The sequence below is a fragment of the Panthera leo genome, chromosome D2, assembly GCF_018350215.1.
Source record: "Panthera leo isolate Ple1 chromosome D2, P.leo_Ple1_pat1.1, whole genome shotgun sequence".
In the NCBI taxonomy this organism is placed as follows: Eukaryota; Metazoa; Chordata; class Mammalia; order Carnivora; family Felidae; genus Panthera; species Panthera leo.
In genome coordinates, this window is record NC_056689.1 from 23,982,738 (window position 1) to 24,004,019 (window position 21,282).

At 47.9% G+C, this 21,282-nt stretch overlaps 2 protein-coding genes across 4 annotated transcripts; one reads left to right on the forward strand and one right to left on the reverse strand.

The window, feature by feature from the left end:
• Window positions 1-4,007: 4,007 nt before the first annotated feature.
• On the forward strand, window positions 4,008-6,385 carry ADO (2-aminoethanethiol dioxygenase). Its single transcript, XM_042907920.1, has one exon. The coding sequence runs from the start codon at window positions 4,132-4,134 to the stop codon at window positions 4,942-4,944; it is 813 nt and encodes a 270-aa protein (XP_042763854.1). The 5' UTR covers window positions 4,008-4,131; the 3' UTR covers window positions 4,945-6,385.
• Window positions 6,386-10,556: 4,171 nt separating this feature from the next.
• Window positions 10,557-17,129, reverse strand: EGR2 (early growth response 2). 3 transcript variants are annotated; one of them, XM_042909033.1, is made up of 3 exons: window positions 17,043-17,129; window positions 14,386-14,494; window positions 10,558-13,057 (listed from the first exon to the last, which is right to left on the reverse strand). In XM_042909033.1, the coding sequence occupies exons 2-3, from the start codon at window positions 14,402-14,404 to the stop codon at window positions 11,805-11,807; spliced, it is 1,272 nt and encodes a 423-aa protein (XP_042764967.1). In that variant the 5' UTR covers window positions 14,405-14,494; window positions 17,043-17,129; the 3' UTR covers window positions 10,558-11,804. The 3 variants fall into 3 exon arrangements, with proteins under 3 accessions (XP_042764968.1, XP_042764967.1, XP_042764969.1); XM_042909035.1 differs by lacking the exon at window positions 17,043-17,129 and adding an exon at window positions 14,595-14,959; XM_042909034.1 differs by lacking the exon at window positions 17,043-17,129 and having other exon boundaries at window positions 10,557-13,057; window positions 14,386-14,959.
• Window positions 17,130-21,282: the final 4,153 nt, after the last annotated feature.

Sequence of the window (21,282 nt, forward strand, 5' to 3'; positions counted from 1 at the left end):
TTAATAGTTAAATGTGGACAAGAGGTGAGATTTAAGTTTTGTCAGTCTCACCCATCACTACATCGCTGTGAACTCATGAAAAAAAATGTGGAGAGAATACACTTTAAGAAATAGGTCATCAAAGCAACAGTTCATCAGCAAGCCCTGTCAGATCCACCTACACAACAGATTCCCAATCTTTACACTAGTTCTTGTCTTTCCTCTGGATTACGGCCTCCAATCAAGGTTTCTTTGCTGTTACACACTTCCCCCACCAGTCTCTCAGAAATGTAAAACAGATAAGTCATTATCCTGACCAAAGCTCTCCAAAAGCTCACTGTATTTACTTGTGACAAAATCCACCTCCCCATCATGGGCCTCAATTCCCATAACCCCCTAACCATGTCCTAGAAGGCCTATAAAATATGGCCCTTGCCTACCTCCCCAACTTCATCTCCCTGCAGGAATCTCATAGCCCTTCATTCTTGTCCCCAGTTATACCAAGCTCCTTCCCAATGAGTCAAAGTCATAATATCCTATACCCTGGTTAACAACCTTAAGGCTGTTTCCTGGTCTTGAAATGTTCTGACCCCACATTGTTCCATAGCTGACTCCTTAATATTCAGGAGCAGCTCAAACGTTACCTTCTGATCACCCCTGACAACCCAGTTTAAAGTAACACATCATACACACACACAAATATCACACCATCCTATCATCCTGTTTTGTCTTCATAAGTTTTATCTCTGTCTGAAATTATGCTGCTCACTGATTTATACTGGGTAACGACCTCCACCCCAAAATACACACACACACACACACACACACACACACACACACACACACAGGTAAATTCCTTGCGAAAGCAGATATTCCTTGCTGAAACCCCAAAACCTAGCACAATGCCTGGTATCCAGAATCTATCAAATGATAGATTCTGTCCATCCCAAACTTTTCCAAAATCTTGTGTCTGTCTTGTATTTCTATCACTTGTTCACTGTCACTTCTCCTTTGTTCCCTTTTTTGACTTTCTTTTGATCTTCATTTTGCTTGCTCCAACACAAAGGAAAACAGAACAATGAGCATAAAAAAGAACATTAATGGTAATAGAAACCTACTCACCCAATGCTACTGGCAGTGGTGCAGAAGGTCAAGTGAAGTGCTTCTTAAAGGCAAAAGCTCTTAGGATTGACCTCATCCATTAGTGCAGCTCTTAAGGACAGCATCAAAAGGAATTATGGAGATAGCCTGTCTGTGGTCTAAAAAAAGTACTATATATCCTGTGGACACTCAGTAGTTATTAAAACTTTTAATATGCAAAAGATTCAGATTCAGTAGGTATAGACAGGATCTAGGAATCTGCACTTGCAACAAATGTCCCCAAGTTATTCTGATACAACCAGTCTTTGAAAATTTTCAACTCTTTCGCCAAACAATAATAGCAAGGACCTGAAGGATGGCATCACCAGGTAAATGGTTTAACCAATCAAGAGTTTTTATCTCTACCTTGAAATTGATTCTCAAGTCAAATTCCATCTCAATATTTGCTGAGTATTATTTAAATTCATTGGTGTTAACTACTTTTTAAATTGCTTTTAACCATTTAAAAACCATAATAATAGCTACTATTATAGGATAGCTACTATGTTCCATATGCTATTATGACATTTCTACACATGTCTCTTATTATCCCATTTTATAGATGAGTTTCAGTTAAATAAGTATAGGTAACTATCAAGAAGTGATAGATTTGAAAATCAAATACATCTATGTGTTACTCAAGTCTGAGTTCTATCGAGTCTATCTATACCTCCCACTAATTATATCTTAATAAAAGCAAAACCAGTAAATAAAAATCCAGATTTGTAAATAAAGACAGGGATTCTTTCTCTTAAATTAAATATTCCTCACTTTAGAAAAAGACTGGGTGGCTTAGTCAGTTAAACATCTGACTTCAGCTCAGGTCATGATCTCACAGTCTGTGGGTTTGAATCCTGCATGGAGCTCTGTGCTGACAGCTCAGAGCCTGGAGCCTGCTTCTGATTCTGTCTCCCTCGCTCTCTGCCCCTCCCCCACTCACGCTCTGTCTAGGTCTCTCAAAAATAAGTATTAAAAGAAAATTTAGAAAAAGACTGCATGGGATTTCATTACATGATGAACTTTGACAGTACAATTTAAATACCTTAACAATGGCATGGCAATCTGAAAAGCAAATATTAGGAGTCCTTTCCAAAGCAAATAATCACTGTCTTAATCAAAATCACCAAATATTAAGAACTGCTTCAGAATTTACAGATCTAGCAGCGATTCTCAAACTGGGCTGAAAATTAAGAATCACTTGCATAGTATCTTTAAAAAAAAAAAAATCTAGGCTTCACACGAGTTCTTCTGTATCACAATCTCTGGGGTATGACCTCCAAATCTTTATTTTTATAAAGCTCCCAGGGGCTTCTGATGAGTAACTAGTGTTCAGAAGGACTGTTCTCCTAACCCCAACATTTTACAAGTAAATAAATTGAGGACCGAAAGGGTACGATCCGCCTAAAACATACAACTTGTTATTAGCACAATAGGTTGGAAAAAACAATTTCCTAACTCCACATTTAGTGCTTTTAATACCAACTCAAACTGTGTGTGTGTGTGTGTGTGTGTGTGTGTGTAAAACTGTACTTTTTTCTTCACTACTGATTAGGCCCTGCTGATTACTATCCTTGAGCAACTTATTCGCTCATCTGCAAACTGGGATTAATAACAGAGCCCATCTTTTAAGAGTTGCTATGAGGATTAAATAGTATAATATTCATTAGATAATGCAAACAGAGTGCCTCGCATATATCAAGTGTTCATTAGATAGGTTACACAGCCCACTAAAAAAGCATGCCTTTTTTAGCTGGAGAGGATTTATGGAACCACTATAATTACAAAATGAGCAAAAAACTCATGTTTAGCTTTGGAAGCCCAAAAGGATTTTAAACTCAGGGTAAGGTGATGATCGAGAGCGTGCCTCGTTCTCGCACACCATTGTTTCTCATAAGATGCCCTAGAATCATCTAGTGAATCAGTTTCTACATGACAACCAATAATTTGTATTTTTTTTAAGCTCCTCCCTACCTCCCCCTTACAACCAGGTGCTTCTCAGGCAAACCATGGTTTAATAACCTTTAGTATACACAATCCTTGGCCACAGCAAATGGCCTCTCGAATCCCAGCAAAACTATCCGGCTCTTTAACCGGAAGAGCAGCGTCACCACACCCTGATGCAAACAACAGCTGGGGACGGCTGTGCAGAGGAATCCTGATCGCTAGGGACGGCCTCGACCCTCTCATCTCCCAAGAAACTTGGAAAATTACGAAAGTGCTGTCCCGTAATCCCCGTGGGTAGCCTGTGCTGCCTAGGTGGCCAGGAAGACATGAAGTTAACTCAACAGCCTCCTTCCCAAAGGTAGGCGCCAGAGAAGAGCGACCCTGGCTGGCTGAACAGGCCGACCGGCGCCAGAAAGGTTAACGACCCTCTTGCCCCGTTCCTAGCGATGGCCAAGAGCCTCCACCACGCCTCAGGGCAGCTGCCGGAAGTGCGCCACTCCGGCCTGCTGAGGATGCCGGGAGTTGTAGTTAACTGGCTACTTCTCTTGCGTCCCAATTCACCTTCTTCTCAAACAAGCAAATACCTTGAAACAGTTAAAGAAAGGCTCTTTATAAGAAACAAATCCAATCCTTCCTTTTCCAGCTGGCAAAGGAAACGGTCAGCGCTCATCCGTAATATCGGACTACAAGTCCCAGCATGCTCTGTAAGGCGGCCAGCGCGCCCGGCCACCGTCGTAGGTGTGGGCTGCTTGAATGGAACGTCGGGCGTAACGCAAAGCCTTACACCGTCCGCGCGGCCGGTACCTGCTCCTCTGGCGTGAGTGCGGCGCGTGGGTCGTGCGCGTGCGCGCTCGCCGGAGGCGCGGGGCGGGTGCGCCGGGCCGTTGCGGGCGCGAGGCTGCTGAGGTTGGCGGCAGCGGTGCCGCGCGCCCGTAAGACCGGTAGTTGCGGGGCCCCTCGCTTCGCCCCGGGCTGCTGGCAGCTGTGGCGGCCACCGGAGACCGCAAGGGGCGGAGGAAAGCAGGGGGCGGCGGGGGCCAGCCTCGACACGCAGAGGATCAGCCGAGCATGCCCCGAGACAACATGGCCTCCCTGATCCAACGGATCGCCCGCCAGGCGTGTCTCACCTTCCGGGGCAGCGGGGGCTGCCGCAGCGCTTCCGACCACGGCGCGGCGCCGGGCTCCGAGGCCCCTATGCCTCAGGGCTTCCCGGAGAACCTGAGCAAGCTGAAGAACCTGCTGACCCAAGTCCGCGCGGAGGACCTGAACATCGCCCCGCGCAAGGCCACGGTGCAGCCGTTGCCGCCCAACCTACCACCGGTCACCTATATGCACATCTACGAAACCGACGGCTTCAGCCTCGGCGTGTTCCTGCTCAAGAGCGGCACGTCCATTCCGCTTCATGACCACCCGGGCATGCACGGCATGCTCAAGGTGCTCTACGGCACCGTGCGCATCAGCTGCATGGACAAGCTGGAGGCGGGCGGCGGGCAGCGGCCACGGGCCCCGCCGCCAGAGCAGCAGTTCGAGCCGCCGCTGAAAGCCCGGGAGCGGGACGCCGTGCGGCTGGGCGTGCTGCGCTCGAGGGCCGAGTACACCGAGGCCAGCGGCCCCTGCGTCCTCACCCCACACCAGGACAACCTGCACCAGATCGACGCTGTGGACGGGCCCGCCGCCTTCCTGGACATTCTGGCCCCGCCCTATGACCCGGACGATGGCCGGGACTGCCACTATTACCGGGTGCTGGAGCCTGTCAGGGACAAGGAGCTCTCCGGCTCGGCCTGCGACCTGCCCCGAGAGGTGTGGCTCCTGGAGACCCCTCAAGCCGATGACTTCTGGTGCGAGGGGGAGCCCTATCCAGGTCCCAAGGTCTTCCCTTGAAGCCGCCAGCGCCCGGTTGCCGTGGGGCGAAGACGTGCCCTGTTCACATCTGGGCCTGGCTACCCGCGACCCACCATAAGGGCTCTCTCCCTACCCGCAGGCCTGGGCTTTGGATCTACTGGAATGGGCTGTAGCTGCTTTCTCCGGAGCCGTGGGAAGCACTGGCGACTGGAGTGCAGCCGCGGGGTCGGGTTAAGGGGCGGGGAAGGCTAGTAGACTAGGTTGTTTCCTGGCTCTGTCACTGCCATTGGGGTTTTGGTTTGGGGGAAAGGGGGGCAGGGGACTATCTGAAGCGCTTCCATCCTAAAGCCATAATGAAAATAGTCTTTTCTCTGTTCTTTATACTATACAAAATACACTAAAAGCCCCCACACCCCCTACCCCGGGTAAATAGGATTTGTTTTCCACCTATGTCCCTTTTACTCCTTATTGTTATAATTCTAATTTATTGATTGCATGACCCAGTGGTTTGAATTGTTTTTAGTTCAAGTCACTGGTAAAAACTAGGTTTAACAAGATGAGCTACTATGTAAAGTGAAAATTAGATCATTTTTCCAGAGTTGGAGTATCACCCCCAAAGCATAACTATGCATGTAGAGGACAAGATTTGTTTTCTTTCCTCCTCTTGCCCGGTAGCCACATCTGGTTTACTCTGGCAGCATCTACCAAGAAATCCAGCGCCTGCATATCTCAGTGACAGATGATCACTTAGAGCTTATTGTCCCCTTGAGTCTCCAGATCTGGGAGTTAAGCAGATTTCTTGTTGCAGATTCACCTTTAATGCAAAAACTATATTACCTTCAAATGACTTTTCATTTTGGGGGGAGGGTCTTCGTGAGCTTTAAGAGGTGATAGGTTAATTCTGGGTTTTCTAACCAGAAGATTCAAAGGAGCTGAATCACCATGCTTCCAAACAACTGAATGTAAAACACTTCTAGCCAGTTGTTGAATTCCATGCCCCTGTTTACTTCCAGTATTTTCCTGCAAAAATAGAGAAAAATGTTGATGACTGTTTCAAATTCTCAGGAGCTCAAATGTTCCAGAAGGCTGCTGGTTCCAGCTGTGTGGTTTTGATGGCAGTGTTCTCCCAACAGTAGTGAGCCAGAGCTTGCCTCATCTGGTGTGGTTTCTATAGGAAGAGAGAAGGCACACATGATCAAGGCTACAGAATAGAGAATTACCTATACTGCTGGCCGTTTTAGGGCACCAGAACGAGGGACAAAACACTAACCAACCTCTTAAACAGTTGTGCTATCTGTAACTAGTTTTATTTTTGTCCTTTCGGTAAGCTCAGCAACTTTACCTTGTTTACAAATGTATTTACACCATTTGCTTCAGGCTATGGAGCACTATTGTTTCCCTCTTTTTACTATTTATAGGATTCCTTTTTCACAACACTTTTAATAAAAACAAACTGTAGAAATAAACACATTAAAATCTGCCCAGCTGTTGTCTAAGCCCTCTTGATTGACTTGCCCAAATGGCAATCGAGTTCTAAGGTCTGTATGTAATAAAGGGAGACTTGCTATTGGTGGAAAGTGTTGACACTGGAGAGACAGTATGTGCCTTTGCCTCTTTATGCATACTGGGTTACTGTGGCCCAGAGTGAAGGAATATTTGTTCCCAATTTTTTAAATAGATTAAGAAAGCAAATTCTTGATTTTTTTTTTTTAAACAAAAAAGACGCTTATTCCATGTGAAATGCCACCCTTGTAAAACCTGAAACAGGCATAATGCCAAGCCTTTCCTCCAAGGTTGCTAACGTTTTATGGTGGCTTCACATGATGCTATAGTTTAATATGCCTTGGGGCAGTTTGAAGCAGTTCATAATGCCATTCAATTTAAAACTAAATCCTAGATATGCAAATGATGATTTTCTTAGAAAAATGTTCACAAAATGGTTTTTTTAATAGCACAGTAATGAGTGTGGTTATCAATCACATGCCTACCCATTCTGAATTATAGCAAAAAGTTGATGAATTTATAAAATTATTGACAGTGATGTATATGCTATAATACACCCTAGAATGCATTAAAACTACAAAAACATTCTAGCAATAGAACAGTAAGCAAGAAGGAATTGTTTTTCCAAACTTTATTGTGAAAAGTTTTAAAGTTCTCAAGTGCAAACAAGCTGAATGAAAAAAAACTAAGGTGCTTTTCAAAAGAACTGAAATTGTTGCAGGCCAAAATAGCAATATGGTATCTCTCTAATTTAGTTCAGTAAGGACAGTGAAACTTGTGGTTCACTAATATATTGAGTAAATTAATGGTGAAAACAGAACTTGTTTTAGCCACTAAGAAGAATATTCTTACTACAAAGACAAAATGTCGTGCAGCAAAACCTGGCACCTCTGCGCTTAAACTGTTCATCATGACTGACTTCATGTGCTGCTATTGCATTCCATATATTACTGCAATATAGACTATTTTAGTAACGACTGAGGAGAAAAGTCGTCTTCCCCTACACAGACTGATGAGCACAATGATACTGATCACTTTCCTGTTGAATAACAAACGCAATAATTGCCTCCCCCCGGGTGAGAAGTCTGTCTCAATACTTCCAAAGCGTTTTAATTCCCTGATATATCAAAAGCCAGTTTTATTAATGGTGTGTATTGTGTACCTACCTACTACTCTATGAGAATTGATTTTTTTTACTAAGCCTGATTCACGTGGATTGAGGTTACACTAACTGTTGTTTGTTAATGAAAATCATGGGCCCATTTTTAAAGTACTAGTTGTCAACTGGAGTGGGTTCTCTGAACTTTCAAGGCTAATAGCCGTTAAATTCTTCCAGAGTCCACACCTTTTATTTCTCCTTTTTCATTGTCCCCTTGTAGATGCCTCTGCCTTGGCATCTCAGGTAGACTGTTACTGATTCCAAATGACTTTGTATCTTGTGCACTAGCTAGCTCTACTGCTCAACGTAGAAGCAATATGTCTTTAATTCAGGGTTCAGCCCGTTACTATTCAACTCTAACCTGAGGGTAGTGCCACTCCTGTAACCCTCTTCATCTGAATTCTGAGAGCCAGGTTACAAACAGAAACCAACCACTGATTATTTCAGTGTAATGAAGCATCTACTGTCAAGGCAATCCTTTGTTAAGCCCCCTACATACTGAATCTTAAGATCCAGAAATTAAAATCAGTGTACTTATGGAAAATAAAAGCATGTTTGAAATTGTTAAAGAGGTAAATCTTATTTGATTATTGCAAAATGAAAAATACTATGATGTCCAATTACTATTAAACATTCATTCTATAAGATTATGTTGTACTGAAAACTGGTGGCTTTCTGCAGATTCCAAAGTCCAAGTAGTAGAAACTTACATAGTCCATTTCCTTGTGAGCTTTTTGAAACAATCTGATTGAAAACACATCTGAAATTAATGTGGAATCATGTTATTTTGCTACAACAGAAAATAGTTCTCCTTTATGTTTAACCTAAAGAAAATAAACTAGTGCAAGAAAAGAAAAATACTTTTATCCATGAAGGAAAGAATAAATATTTGACTTAAATATTTGTCTTTTTCTGTAAAATTTGTTTAATTATAGTTTGGACTGGCAGCATTTTAGGTACTTGATGCTGACCATTCTACACACACACACACACACACACACACACACACACACACATATATCAGGGACAGTTAAAATATCACTACAGCCATTTTCAATATATACCAAACAATTTGGCTTAATTTCATTAGCAATTGATACTTAAATACACTCATTTATGAATAATTGAAAACCTTGTTTAGTTTAATAGACCTACTTATTCTCCAGAAGTTTATTTTTAAACAGGTTTACTATCAGAAATACTGTTCAATAAGGCATACTGAATATAAGAAGCATCAGACTTAGCTTTATATACTTTATTTCTTAAGCAAAGTAAAAAATGAAACACCTGGATGAAAGTACCCTGAATGTTGCAAGCTGAGAGTGAAATCTGGTGAAAGATTGACCTAACATGTTAAAATCAAGAAGTAAAAGCCACCAAGTTGTCTCTGAAAAAACACCAAGATATGTTCCTCATGGTATGTTGTCTCTTCACCAAGCCCACCTCAAGGTGAAAGTGATTATGTAACCAATTTGACTATCATCAAAATACATTTAACATTAACTTATTCTTTTAAAAAGGACTTCTTAAAAAGCTTTTTTAGTCCCGCTTTGTGAACAATTGTTTACATTATCTTGATTGAAGGTGTTCTGAAATTTAAGTTGGCAGGACAAATTACTGTATTTTAATATTATGAAATTTTGCTAGGAGGAGAGTATTCATTAAAACACATAATTACCAAAATGTGGCATTGTTGTATACATGTTTTAACAAAATTAGCCAAGCAAGGATGATAATAAGCTGACAAACTACGAAATATGAATCTAATGGAATAACATCAGTCACTAGAACAATCTGGCACTGGGGTTTAGAAAATTTCTATTTAGTAGTTACTGAAAGAGGTATTCTGCATCTTTGAAATACAGAAAGAGAGGAAATAAAAGGATTAATTACCTCCACAAGTTAGATCTAAAAATTCCAGCCCTCTGAAGAGCAAAAAGTTTTGAGGAGTAGTTACTTGCTGTCTGCTGTTCTAAAATACAGGCCAATTACCGACCACATATGAAGGAGGCTGACAGTGGCAAAGGACAGATGACAGTTTTCAGATGATACAGCTGAACAGTTTCTGCTCCAACATGTTATACTTATGTGAGGATCCAGAAGCAATGGGTGAACTTCAATGATATTGAGGCCCAATTCTTCACAGAGGCCCAACCCATTTGCTTTGTATGACAGGTAGATAACTCTTTCTTGGTGAAATTTATATTTTAAAATTGCTACAAAAGGCTCACAGTAAAATGAACCCTATAGAGTATTCTTTTGCAAACTATTATCAAGTAAAATGGAGAACCATATTTGCCTATTTGATTCAGAATGTCTTTCTTTGAGATTTTATTAAGCTGGTGTGCAACTATTTTATCTAATGAGCCGGGTATTTTGATAGTCTCTAGGCCCACCAAACATATGGCAGGTTAGTGATCCTTCCAAATAGGGGCAACCAGGGAGAGAAGACTAGAGAGAAATGAGTCCTGGGGTAATTCCTTTGGCAAACAATGAATGCTGTTTTCAGCAGTGTCTGAGTGCATTTTTGATCTGAAGAGGCGATAGCATTTTTCAAAAAGTTTTCTGTGGTCATGAGACTAATCCTGGAACCTAAAAGTCATTTCCAGCTTGACCACGCCACCACACTTTCCACAAAGCCACATCTCGTCTGAGTTCCTGGCCTTGGTCAGAGTTCTGAAAGCAGCCACAAATGTGTAGTCTCCGAGTGGGCACTTGTTTGTAAGTATTTATTTTCCGGAGCCCACTCAGGAGTCGAGAGAAGCTATAGGCTGTTAGAGAGGACGGAACAATGAGTCAAAACAACGCCTCCCCACTTTTACACTAATGCATGGGGGAAATCCCCGGAACGCTAGCATTTGATTATGAATGGAGATTGCTTGGGGGGTGAGAGGGCTGGTGTTGAAAGGCCAGCAAAGAAAACCTGGGAGATCCTAACTTGGTCAAAGCACTGGATAACTTTTGAACTCCCACCAAGTAAATCTTTCATCAACGATTTCTGCAGCAAAAATATTGTTGAAAAGTATTTATTTACACTATAGTCATAAACCATCCATTATCTGAATTTTGGTTAGTGGTTTTGCGTTAGAATAAATCATTTCTATTTCCACAACTATTAAGAGCTAATAACCAAACAAGTCAGCTCCAGTAATATTATTTACATTCTTATCTGCAATTCAACTACAAAGGTAACACTTTTAAGTCACAAAACAGAGCATACAAAAATATACTTTCTAAAAAAAAATCCAAATATTAATAGGCAGAAATATACAGCCATACTAAACCCAGGGAGTGATTTTTTTTTTCCATAGTAAGGCAACCCATTTACATGCAGACCCTTTAACATTGTCTACATCACACAAGGCACCAAGGACACTTCCAACACAACTGCATGCATCCTAGTTTCAGAGAATATATGTACATCCCCCTTTAAATAAGTTAATCTCTGACTCATTTCAGGAGATCATAAATGCTTTTTTTCCCGAAGGTTCAGAACTTGGAGAACAGTGCACATCAAAAATACACAAAATCTGAGTGGATATACACTGAAAAAATAGTCTTTACACTTCTCAAACAACTCAAAAAGGAGCAGATATTGCTATGTCCCTCCCATCACATTGCACTTCCGTTCTCTGAGTTTATAATACATATTGCTTAAAGGGTTGGAACGACTAGATAAGCTTTGATTCACTGTTCTAGGGCCACAGAATGCAGCATAAAGGCCATGCTTCATTCACTGTACAGCATCCCCAAATCAGTCCCAAGCCATAAAGTGCACATCAGCTTTGCTTCTTTTTGCTGCCCCCACCTGAAGGGATCAGCATCTCCCAACCTACTATTGTAGAAAAAGTCTCAAATCAACTCTGACATCCAGAGTCAAAACCTGTAATGGGACAAGATATGAGAGAAGGGAAGCAAAACCTAGTCAAACAACCCTTTAAAGCAGGGTCAGGCCTCAGCCCTCTAGGCCAGGGACCCCACCCAACACCCTTCTGCACCTCCCCATTATCTTAGGGTGATAGTCAACCCACCTAAGAGACACTAAAGTGGGCTAAGTTTTAGGAAGGACCTGTTTCTAAGTGAAAAGGGGGCAGTGCTGGGCTCCACCTAGGCCCTTCGCCCTGGAAGGGAGAGGGGGGCAGGAAAGGGTGGTAGTGTTTGTTGTGCAGTTGAAGTGGACCAGTGGACGAAGAGCCTCCGGGGCCTCAAGGAGCTGGTGTGTCAGCCTGAGTCTCATTCAAGGTGTCCGGGTCCGAGAGGAGCAAGGGGCGAGGGACCCGCCGCCGATAGTGCCACTGTTGCTGCTGCACAGGGCCCCCCCAGCCTGCGTGCCTCCAGTGCAAGAGGCTGCGGAGGCAGCTGGCACGGATGAGGAAGGCGCACTGCTTTTGCGCTCCTTCTGTCTCAGGTGGATCTTGGTGTGGCGCTTCCTCTCGTCACTCCGGGCGAACTTGCGGCCGCAGTAGTCACAGGCAAAGGGCTTCTCGCCAGTGTGAGTGCGGATGTGGGTAGTGAGATGGTCACTGCGGCTGAAGTTGCGCATGCAAATCCGACACTGGAAGGGTTTGTGTCCCGTGTGGATGCGGATGTGTCTGGTCAGCTCATCAGAGCGGGAGAAGCGCCGGTCACAGCCTTCTGCTGGGCACGGGTAGGGCCTCTCATGCACTGGGGTCTTGCTAGGCCTGTTGGGGTACTTGCGAGGCCTCAGAATGGGCCGCAGCGGCAGGTGGTGCGGGTTATAGGCGGCAGCAGCGGCTGCTGCCGAGCTGCTGCCAGGCAGCCGGGGTCCCTCACTGCCTCCACTGGCCCCTGGCCCCGCGGCCCCAGCACTGGGACCGGCCAGGGTAAAGTTGCGAATGGTGGAGAGCGGAGTGAGTGGAGGAGGGACTCGCAAGGAGTCCAGGGGGCAGGGAAAGGGTTTGCGGTCTGGGCCAGCTGTACCATGTAGGTCTCTCTGGCACTGTGATGGGAAGAATCCAGGATAGTCCGGGATCATGGGAAAGAGACCCGGGTCCGTGGCTGGCTTAGGGGAGGGGTAGGAAGGAGGCGGTGGGTAGGCCAGGGAGGAGGATGTGGAGGTGGTGGCTGCTGACAGGAATGCCGAGGGGTCCTGGTAGAGGTCTCCTGCGCAGCCAGAGTAAGGAGGAGGTGGTGGCGGTGGAGAGTAGAGATGGTCCAGGTCAGGCTGGGTCTGAGACATGGTGCACACACCCAGGGGTCCTGTGGCCAGTGGGTTGGGGGAGGCAGAGGTGACGCTGGACGAGGCTGTGGTCGAAGCTGGGGAGGTAACCCCTTGCAGGATGCCTGCACTCACAATATTGATGATGCCTTCTGGGTAGCAGCTGGCACCAGGGTACTGGGGGTCAATGGAGAACTTGCCCATGTACGTGAAGGTCTGGTTTCTAGGTGCAGAGACAGGAGCAAAGCTGCTGGGATATGGGAGATCCAAGGACCTCTTCTCTCCAGTCATGTCAATGTTGATCATGCCATCTGGGGAGGGAAAAGAAAGAATGGAGGTGGAGCGATGAGAATGCAGCCAAGAATCCCTTCTCACCCACTCTCACACAGGTCCATTCCCAAAGCCCAGGATCTTAGCATAGTAGAGCTGGGGCAGAGCCCAACAGGTGGAAAAATTGAAGCCTAGGGGACAGTAAGAAGAGGGTAGCCCAGGATCCCACTGTGGCAGCCAATGACAGTCTGGGACTCAAACTACCCAGAAAAGCAGGATGAACTACTCCCAACCCCCACACACAACCATCTGTGGCTCTCCTCCCCAATAAAAACACCCAATAATAGCAACAACAATATTAAAAATTCCCCATCTGCCTGGAACTTCTCTGCCTCTCCTTTGCCTGGGGGTCCCACGGCTGGGGCTCCAGGGCAGACCCTAACCAGAAGACTGATCCCAGCCAGTGCCGCCCGAGAGGGGAGCCTGAGAAAGAGATCAGAGATTTCCTGGATGCTCCCCATCCCCGGCGCTTCCGTCCCTCCCTCTCCCGCTGCGCTACAGCTGACGGCTGCAGGAGGGTATGGGGCTCTGCAGTGGAAGGAATCTATAGGTTTCCTTTCCCTTCCAACCTTCCCGGCCATGCCCAACACCCGCACGCCCTAGCCCGAGGCCGGTGGCGGAGCTTCGAGGAAGGAGCGGGGGCCGCGGGAGACCACTTTCCACTGCATCGCCAAGGAAACCAGCGGCTCCGGTGCCCCCGCGGGCCTCCTTCGCCACCGGGGGGCTGCTTCCCGCCGTTGCCCGCCCTCCACCTCCTCCTCCTCCTTCCCGCCTCGCCAACCCCCTCAACTTGGCGGGCGGCGCGCAGGTGGGGGCGCTCCTTCTGGCCGCACCCGGAACGCGCTCGGAGATTTTCCCCGGGTCGGCTCTGCCCGGGAGGGAGCGGCGGACGCTTTCCTCTGGCGCTTCGCCGCCGCTCGGCTCTCCAGCTCTCCTCCGGAGCCCCGAACTTTCCCGTCACTTTGTCCCTGCCCCGGGAGAGGAAAGGCCGAGGTTCCGCCAGCCCAAGGGCCAGCACAAGCCCCGAAGCCTGGCGGGGCACCTCTTCTACTCTTATTCCTGCGCCCGCAGGGGGCTGGGCGCGCCGCGGCGCACGCCCGCCCGCTCGCTGACGACCTGGTGCATCTGCCCGCGCGCCCAGCTCCAGCGATCTGGTCCTTGCTCCCGCGGGCTCCTCCTGCATCCCGTTCAGTCAACACCATCCACCTCGCACCCAAACCTCTCCTCCAAGTCCTGCACACGCACCGTACCCCACCCACCACTTTCGAGCCGCTTGGGTCCCGGCCCGCGAAGGGGACATGGGGCTTACCTCCGGCCACTCCGTTCATCTGATCAAAGGGGCCTCCCAGTTCGGCATTGGGGAAGATGGTCACCGACGTGGCGGCGAGGTCCTCCACCGGGTAGATGTTGTCAGACAGCTGGTGCACAAAACCACTGAGAGTTACTGGGATTTTGTCTACGGCCTTGGCGGTCATCATTTGCTCCTCGCACAACCTGGAGACCCAACTCCCTCTCTACCTGGAGTGTCAGAGAAGCCGTTTTGGAGAGGGATTGGACTGAGTCTAAGTTGGTACCTCCTTTTGCCCTCCACACTTAAAAGCAACCACAAAAAAAAAAAAAAAAAAATCCAACAGAAATAAAACTAGCAAAACAAGTTGCTGTTTTTCTAAGAAGAAAAATGACTATTTGCCACTGACTCTTCTCCTGTGTTCCGGCTGGGAAGCCAGGAGTTGCTGGTGTAGTGTTATTATAACAGTCAGTGTGTCCCCTCGCCGAGCTATTAATCAATTGCTGCTCTCTCGGTTAGACGGAAAGTGTTGCTGTAAGTATTTATGGGCAGGTTCTCAATGCCCGTGACGTCGCTGCCCATATATGGACTGAGGAACAGGGCTGGGCCAGGCGGCTTCTTGCCGTCACATGGCCGATTTGCATACAGTCTCGGCAGCGCGGACTCCGCCGGGCTCGCGACTCCCGGCTCTCAGACCGCGGGGAATCGCGGGGGTCTAAGACGCGCAGGCCGAGCCGCAGTCCGGTCCAGGGCGCCGAGCCTAGCGGGGAGCCGGCGCCCCGCGAGTCCGGCTCAGGCCACGGGGGAAGAGCGTGCAGGTCCTAGCTGCGGCGCTGCCTCCCGGAGCGGGGAGGAATTCCGGTTCTCCGAGGCTTTCCAAAAAAGGCGAAGATCCGGTGCCGGCGGCTCCGCCTCCCCAGCCCTTGTTTGGGAGCCATTCCGGAAAATTAAACTTCGGAAAGAAACCGAGCGGAGCCGAGACACTACAGTCAAACCCCTACTCACTTTCTTGGCAACTCAAAACCGCAAGCAAAAGGAGGCAGCGAAGAAAAAAAAAAAAAAAAAAAGCTGCATGCATTCACGGAAGCTGACTGCTTTTTTCTGAATTACTTGGTGGAAAGAAGTGGCTGGTGATAAGAGTGAATGCGGTATTGCTTTTTTGGAAAGTCTGTTCTATTTATACAGGAGCGAAAACGGAACAGGTTTGGGGTTGTTTGTTTGTTTAAGTATTTCGGGCACCTTGGGGGCTGGTGGGGGTAGACCCTAGGAAGAACAGAATAACTGCGGCGAGCTTCGAGAGAAATCCTCAGCCGGAGACACCCCCCTTCCTCTGCCCGCGCGCTCCCCACCCCCCTTCAGCTGCTGCGCGGAGCGGGCGCCCTTCCCGGCGCGTCTGGGCGGTCGGCTGTGTGGGGGCGTCCAGATGGAGGCTTGGACACTCACCCTGCCCCGCCACGCACGCACACACACACACACACACTGCTACACTCACACACGCTCCACTTCCGCTACACACACTCCCGCCCCCGCTGCCTTCTTCACACACCCACTCGCACACCTTACGCTACACACCTCCCTGTTGACAGCGCGCCGGGGCGCCCGCCCCGCCGAGCGGGCGCTGGGCTTTGCCGGACAGGATGCTCTGCCAAGACACCCCACCTCACCTTCTCCGGCCGTATGGCCGCCACCGCGGCCCCCGACCCCCGAAAGCCCACACTCTCGGGAAGTGCGCCCTGCCCTCACCCGAGCCCTACTCCACAACACGCACATTTGGAAGAATCTTCTTGCTTTGCCTCGCCAAGAGCCACCTCGGTGAGCTCAGCGAGGTCCTGAGGGACAGCAAACAGCGTCGCTAATGCCAATTTCAGGCCGCCATGACCCCACACGCGTTTCCCTTTTCGAGTAAAAACAAAAAAACAAAAAACACTGACCCCGATGGAAACCTTTCTGGTTAGTTCTCAAAGCAATTTTTTAAAACTTTTCAGAGGTCCAGACAGCTGTGGGTTCTGGCTCGCTGCACGCAACGCTCCTGCCTCCCGGTCCATAGCCGGAGCGCTCCGGGCTTGGCCCGGGCTCCGCCGGAGGCTGGTCCCAGGTGCCCGAGCCGGCGCACCGCCTCCTGCCTGGCTCTCTGTACCGCTCAAAGCCACCACGACCTGGGATGGAGAGCGGGGGCAGCCTCTAGGGCCTGGCCCGGCCCGGCCCTTTCCCGCCCCCGGCCCGGGACGGCCGCAGCCTCGTGGGGGCCCGCGCGGGCGAGAGCCACGACGCCACGCCGTGGAGGAAGCGCGGCGCTGCAGGCGGCTCTCCCGCCGCCGCTCACCTGCCGCGGCCGCCGCCGCAGCCGGCCCGCTCTCACCCGGCCCCGCGCGCGGCCGTCAGGGTCCGGGGGCGACTGGGAGCGGGCTATGCTTCTCCACCCAAGGGTCACGTTTCCCCCTGCCCGCCGTGAAATCTTCTCCGGCGGCCGGCCACCTTCCGGACTTCAAACGCCCAGTAAAATTTTGGGAAAGTTTGTCGCTCTCACTGTGCGCGCTTTTCCAATTGGAGATAAAAATAAAAAGAGAAAGAAAGAAAATCGCGGCGAGGTTGGCGCCCTTGTAGATACCCCACCCTCGGCATAAACGTGCAAAGTCCCATTTCGTAAAAAAGAAAAAGAAAGAAAGCTGCGCTCTTACCACGTGCGCCAGCCCGCTCCGCCTGCGCTCGGGCCGGTCCCGCGGCCCCCGCGCTGACCACCGGCAAGACGACACCTCGGAGGGGAGCCCGACTCGCATCTCCAGCCTTGAATCCGAAAAGGGGGAGGGGGGGAGCCAAATTATGCAAATGTAGTTCCTGGCAGCGGGACTCGGGTTGCGGCCCCCGCCGGCCTCCGAGGTGAGGCACCCACACGCAGCAGGCGCGGGCGCGGCGACTGCTAGAGCTTCGCTCCTCTCCACGCACATGGGCGGGCGGGCGGGCTAGTCTTCGGGGCCGCCCCGCAGCGGGCGCTGCTGCCAACCCTGCCGGCGGTCACCTCGCGCCGCCCGGAGGGGGAGCTCCTGGACGCCCGAGTGCAGGCAGAGCTGTGCGCGGAGGGCAGGACTCAGGCAGGGGACGGCCCGCGCGAAGGGGAGCTTTGCGGTCCTCGAGCTGCTACGTTCCCGAAGGAGGAGGCTGAGTTTGGGGAAGGGGGCCCCACCGAGGAGAGGTGGGCTTGCCTGGCCCGTCTGGCAAGCACTTTACAGTAAGTGGGAGTGACTGACCCTCTGGAATTATTCGGAGCTTTCTAACTCACACCCCACTTCCGAGCTGGGTGTCAGGGCCGCGGTGGGCCTGGGGTTGACTGGGGCAGGGCAACCAATAATCGCAGCGAGGCTGGGCGGGCTCCCGGGAGGGTGCCTGGGGCCAGTCCTGGGAGGCCGTCCCTGAACCGCTGCTGGAAACCGGTCAGTAGATACTTCCTGTAACCATCTTCTTCTTTTTCTTCTTTTTAAAAGAGTAATAATGGAACGAAGTCTAGGTACATTCACTTGAAGCCAGCCACTCTGCGGTAGGTAATAAGAAAGCTAACGTGACTTGCCTAAAGTGATGAGTGGTGGAATCCAAACTTGAAACTGGATCTTCTGACTCCAAGTACAGTGCTCTTGGTCGCTACATCATTCTCTCAGGAAAAGCCCCTTCCGGAAGGGGAACAACTCTTTGAGGATTGAAAGCCTGGTTCCGCCCACTAGAGCAGAAACAGGTCACCTTTGCCAACTTCATCTCTTTTCTTTGGCATTTCTGAGGAGAGGAAAGCTGAGGTCAGGGCTTTCAACGGGCAAGGGCTGCACGACTGTCAGGGACACACACCCCTCCCCCCGGGGGTGAAGGCAGAATTTGAGTTCTTGGGCTCTCCAGACTGTGTTATGGATGGAGTAACTGGGTTGGCACAAAGCCAGCATACTAATAGGCCCTGTAATAGGAGAAGTCAACCCCACAGTATCCTTCCTGGAGGGAGTCAGTGAGAAAACAAGGAGGTAGAGACAATAAAAACTCCGAAGGTGTTTACAGAGTTCTGTACTGTGCTGGGGAGGAGAGTGAGGGAGGAAGGGGGAATGTGGCAGATGAATACAGAGATGTACCATGGTCTCTACTTTTAGGCACTTGAACTTATTCTGATCAAAAAACTGAAAGAGCCAACCCTTGCAAATGCACTGATTCTTAAGTTTCCAAACACAAACAAAACCAAAAAACCCTGAACAAACAAATGCCTTTCTTGAAAACAGAGTTGTCAAAATGCCCAAGTAAACGGGGCACTCCAAGATGAGTCAGGGTTATTAATACCAGTTTCTGATTTGCTTTGTCCTGAATTCCAAACCCAAAAAGTAAAAGAGAAAGGAAAGAGAGGACCATTTAGTAGACTTGCCCCTGCGAGGGAAGGATTAGATGGGAGCAAGGGTGACAGCTTGAGGCTTCTGGCCAGCCCTGACACTCTTCTGTACGTGGCTTCCAGCTTTTTTCCCATGATGTGGACTGAGAATCAAAATCAGCCATAAGGCATATCACAAATAATGTGTTAAGATTTGAATTTTGGTTTATTAAGAAACGTGTGTAACATCAGTAGAGGTTATTCCTATTGTGATGTCGTTTTAATTCACTTCCATTCTGATACTGCTCTGGAGTGGGAAACAGAGTGTCAGAATTGCCCAGAACTGTGGACACACAGGACATTATGGATCCGAACTCGAATGGCATAGAGCATGTGCATCTCAATGAAAATCAGGCTAATGGCAACTCTGCCATCCAGCCACGCCTTTCTTAAAGGTGCCCCTGTGTGCTGAGCAAACTGATAAATGGTTCTCTACATTCAGCATCTCACTGGGCATCTGGTAATCTCAAGAGTTTATAAACCAAGCCCAGATTATGTCAATCAGAGCTGTTGTGAAGCCTGACAGAAAGCAATGCTTCACACCAGTCCAGTGTGCAACCGAAATTGTGTTCTGTTGGCACAAATAACCTGGAGAGGAGGAAATAAGACCCCTATGATTTTATTTTGTAGCAGCGGCCAGCAGCGGCTACACTGGTTTAAGCAGGGGGTGCTCAGTTCATACTAAAGGGTGAACTATGGAGTCAACTTCTTGAACATCTACTATGTATCAAGTGCTATGCCAAATCTTGCGCATACAGTGGTGCCTAAAACCAGGCCTGCTTGCAGTCAGTCACACAAATATACAATTGCAAACAATGGCAATATTTGACCCCAATGAAGGAAAAGGACAAAGGACCCAATCGAGTCTGGAAGGTTGAGGAAGGCTTCTCTGAACCAAGGTCTGAAGGATGAGCAATGACTGAGGAAAGGTCAATGGATAGAGCATTCCCAGGAGAAAGAGCAGGTGTGGAAAGGCCCCAAGGTGGGAGGAGCAAAGCATATTTCCGGAATAAAGAAAGTCCAGCGTGGGTGGAAACCTCCAGGCCGCCTTCCATACCTAGTGCAGTGGAACTGAGGGCAGCCAATACAAGCAGACTCCTTGGAAGCCTCTCTTTAACCTCTCAGGGTCTCTCCTTTTTCTCTGCCATTATCTTTTCTGACTAATGACAATGGCATTATAATTTTAACACTTGAGTTTTTTTTACCACTCAACTTCTGCAAAGGAATGAGAACATGCCAACAAGATTTCAGCAAGAAGAGAGAACATATACAGAAGTGCTTATTGACATCACTGTTATGTTTTAGTGACAGTCTTAATGAAATAACATTCCTTAGTTGTCTATTTCTCAATAAGGAAATGACAGACAAAGTGAATTTTGTTCCACTTAAAATGAATAGACTGGAGAAGTGCAGCCCTTCTAGTAAAAACACATCATGTCAAACCTACTGATCACGATACCATTGCTGGCAAAAAATAAAAAGTAAATGAATGCATCATTTATCACAATTGTTGAAAACAAGGCACATATCAACCTAGGGTCCAGGTTAATAAGTGATAGTCCGTCAGTCTGGTCACAAAGGCTCAAAGCAAAATCTTCACTCCAAATCACCCTTTTGAATGCCTTTAAATTTTACCTCTTTCAGCTTACACATTTAAATGTATGAAAAATGAAGTTCACTATAATTTGAGAATTCCTGGATTTTTTTATTGTACATCTCTCTAGACTGCTTACATCACTAGGTTATGGAAAGCAATTTTCCTTTTTCTAAACAACGTCAGACTTCCTATGGAAGCTTTGCTTTTATGTTGAAAAAAAGGAGGAAAAGTCATTGCATCCAGTTGTCAGAACATTTGTTTTGCAGCATTTAAACCAAAAGAAAAAGAAAAATATCAAACATTTCATATTTCAACTGAATTATCTTGGCAAGAATAGTCACTATTTCTTGTGGTTAAGATTAAGAGCTCTGGAGGCCCAGATGGCCTGGATTCAAACCCTAGGTGCTAGATTTATATCCTAATTCTGACAGTACCTGGGTGTGTGTTCTTAGGCAATTTATGTAACTTCTCTGTGCCTCAGTTTCCTCATCTATAAAGTGGACAGAATGATTACATGTATCTCATAGGGTATATTGAGGATTAAACGTAGCAATATATGTAAAGCACATAGCATACTGTTTGGTGCATAGTAAGTATTCATTGTTAGCTTTTAAATTACTACTGTTACTGAACATCTACTGTGTAGACAAACAATGTACCATGTTCTTATAGTTTCATTGCCTTATTCCCCACAATCACCTTGCAAAATAGGGCTGTTTATTCCTATTTCACAGATGAGGGAACTAAGGCTCAGGAAGATACAGAGCTTACCCAAATTCACACAGTTGGGAAGTTACCGAGCCAGAATACAAACTTTATTTTGTCAATTGCCAAAGCCCACATCCCTCAACTGCATCATGTGATACAGAGAATCTTGCAGCGGATAAAATCGAAAGAGTAGCTATACTTTCAATACTGATATATGAAGCAT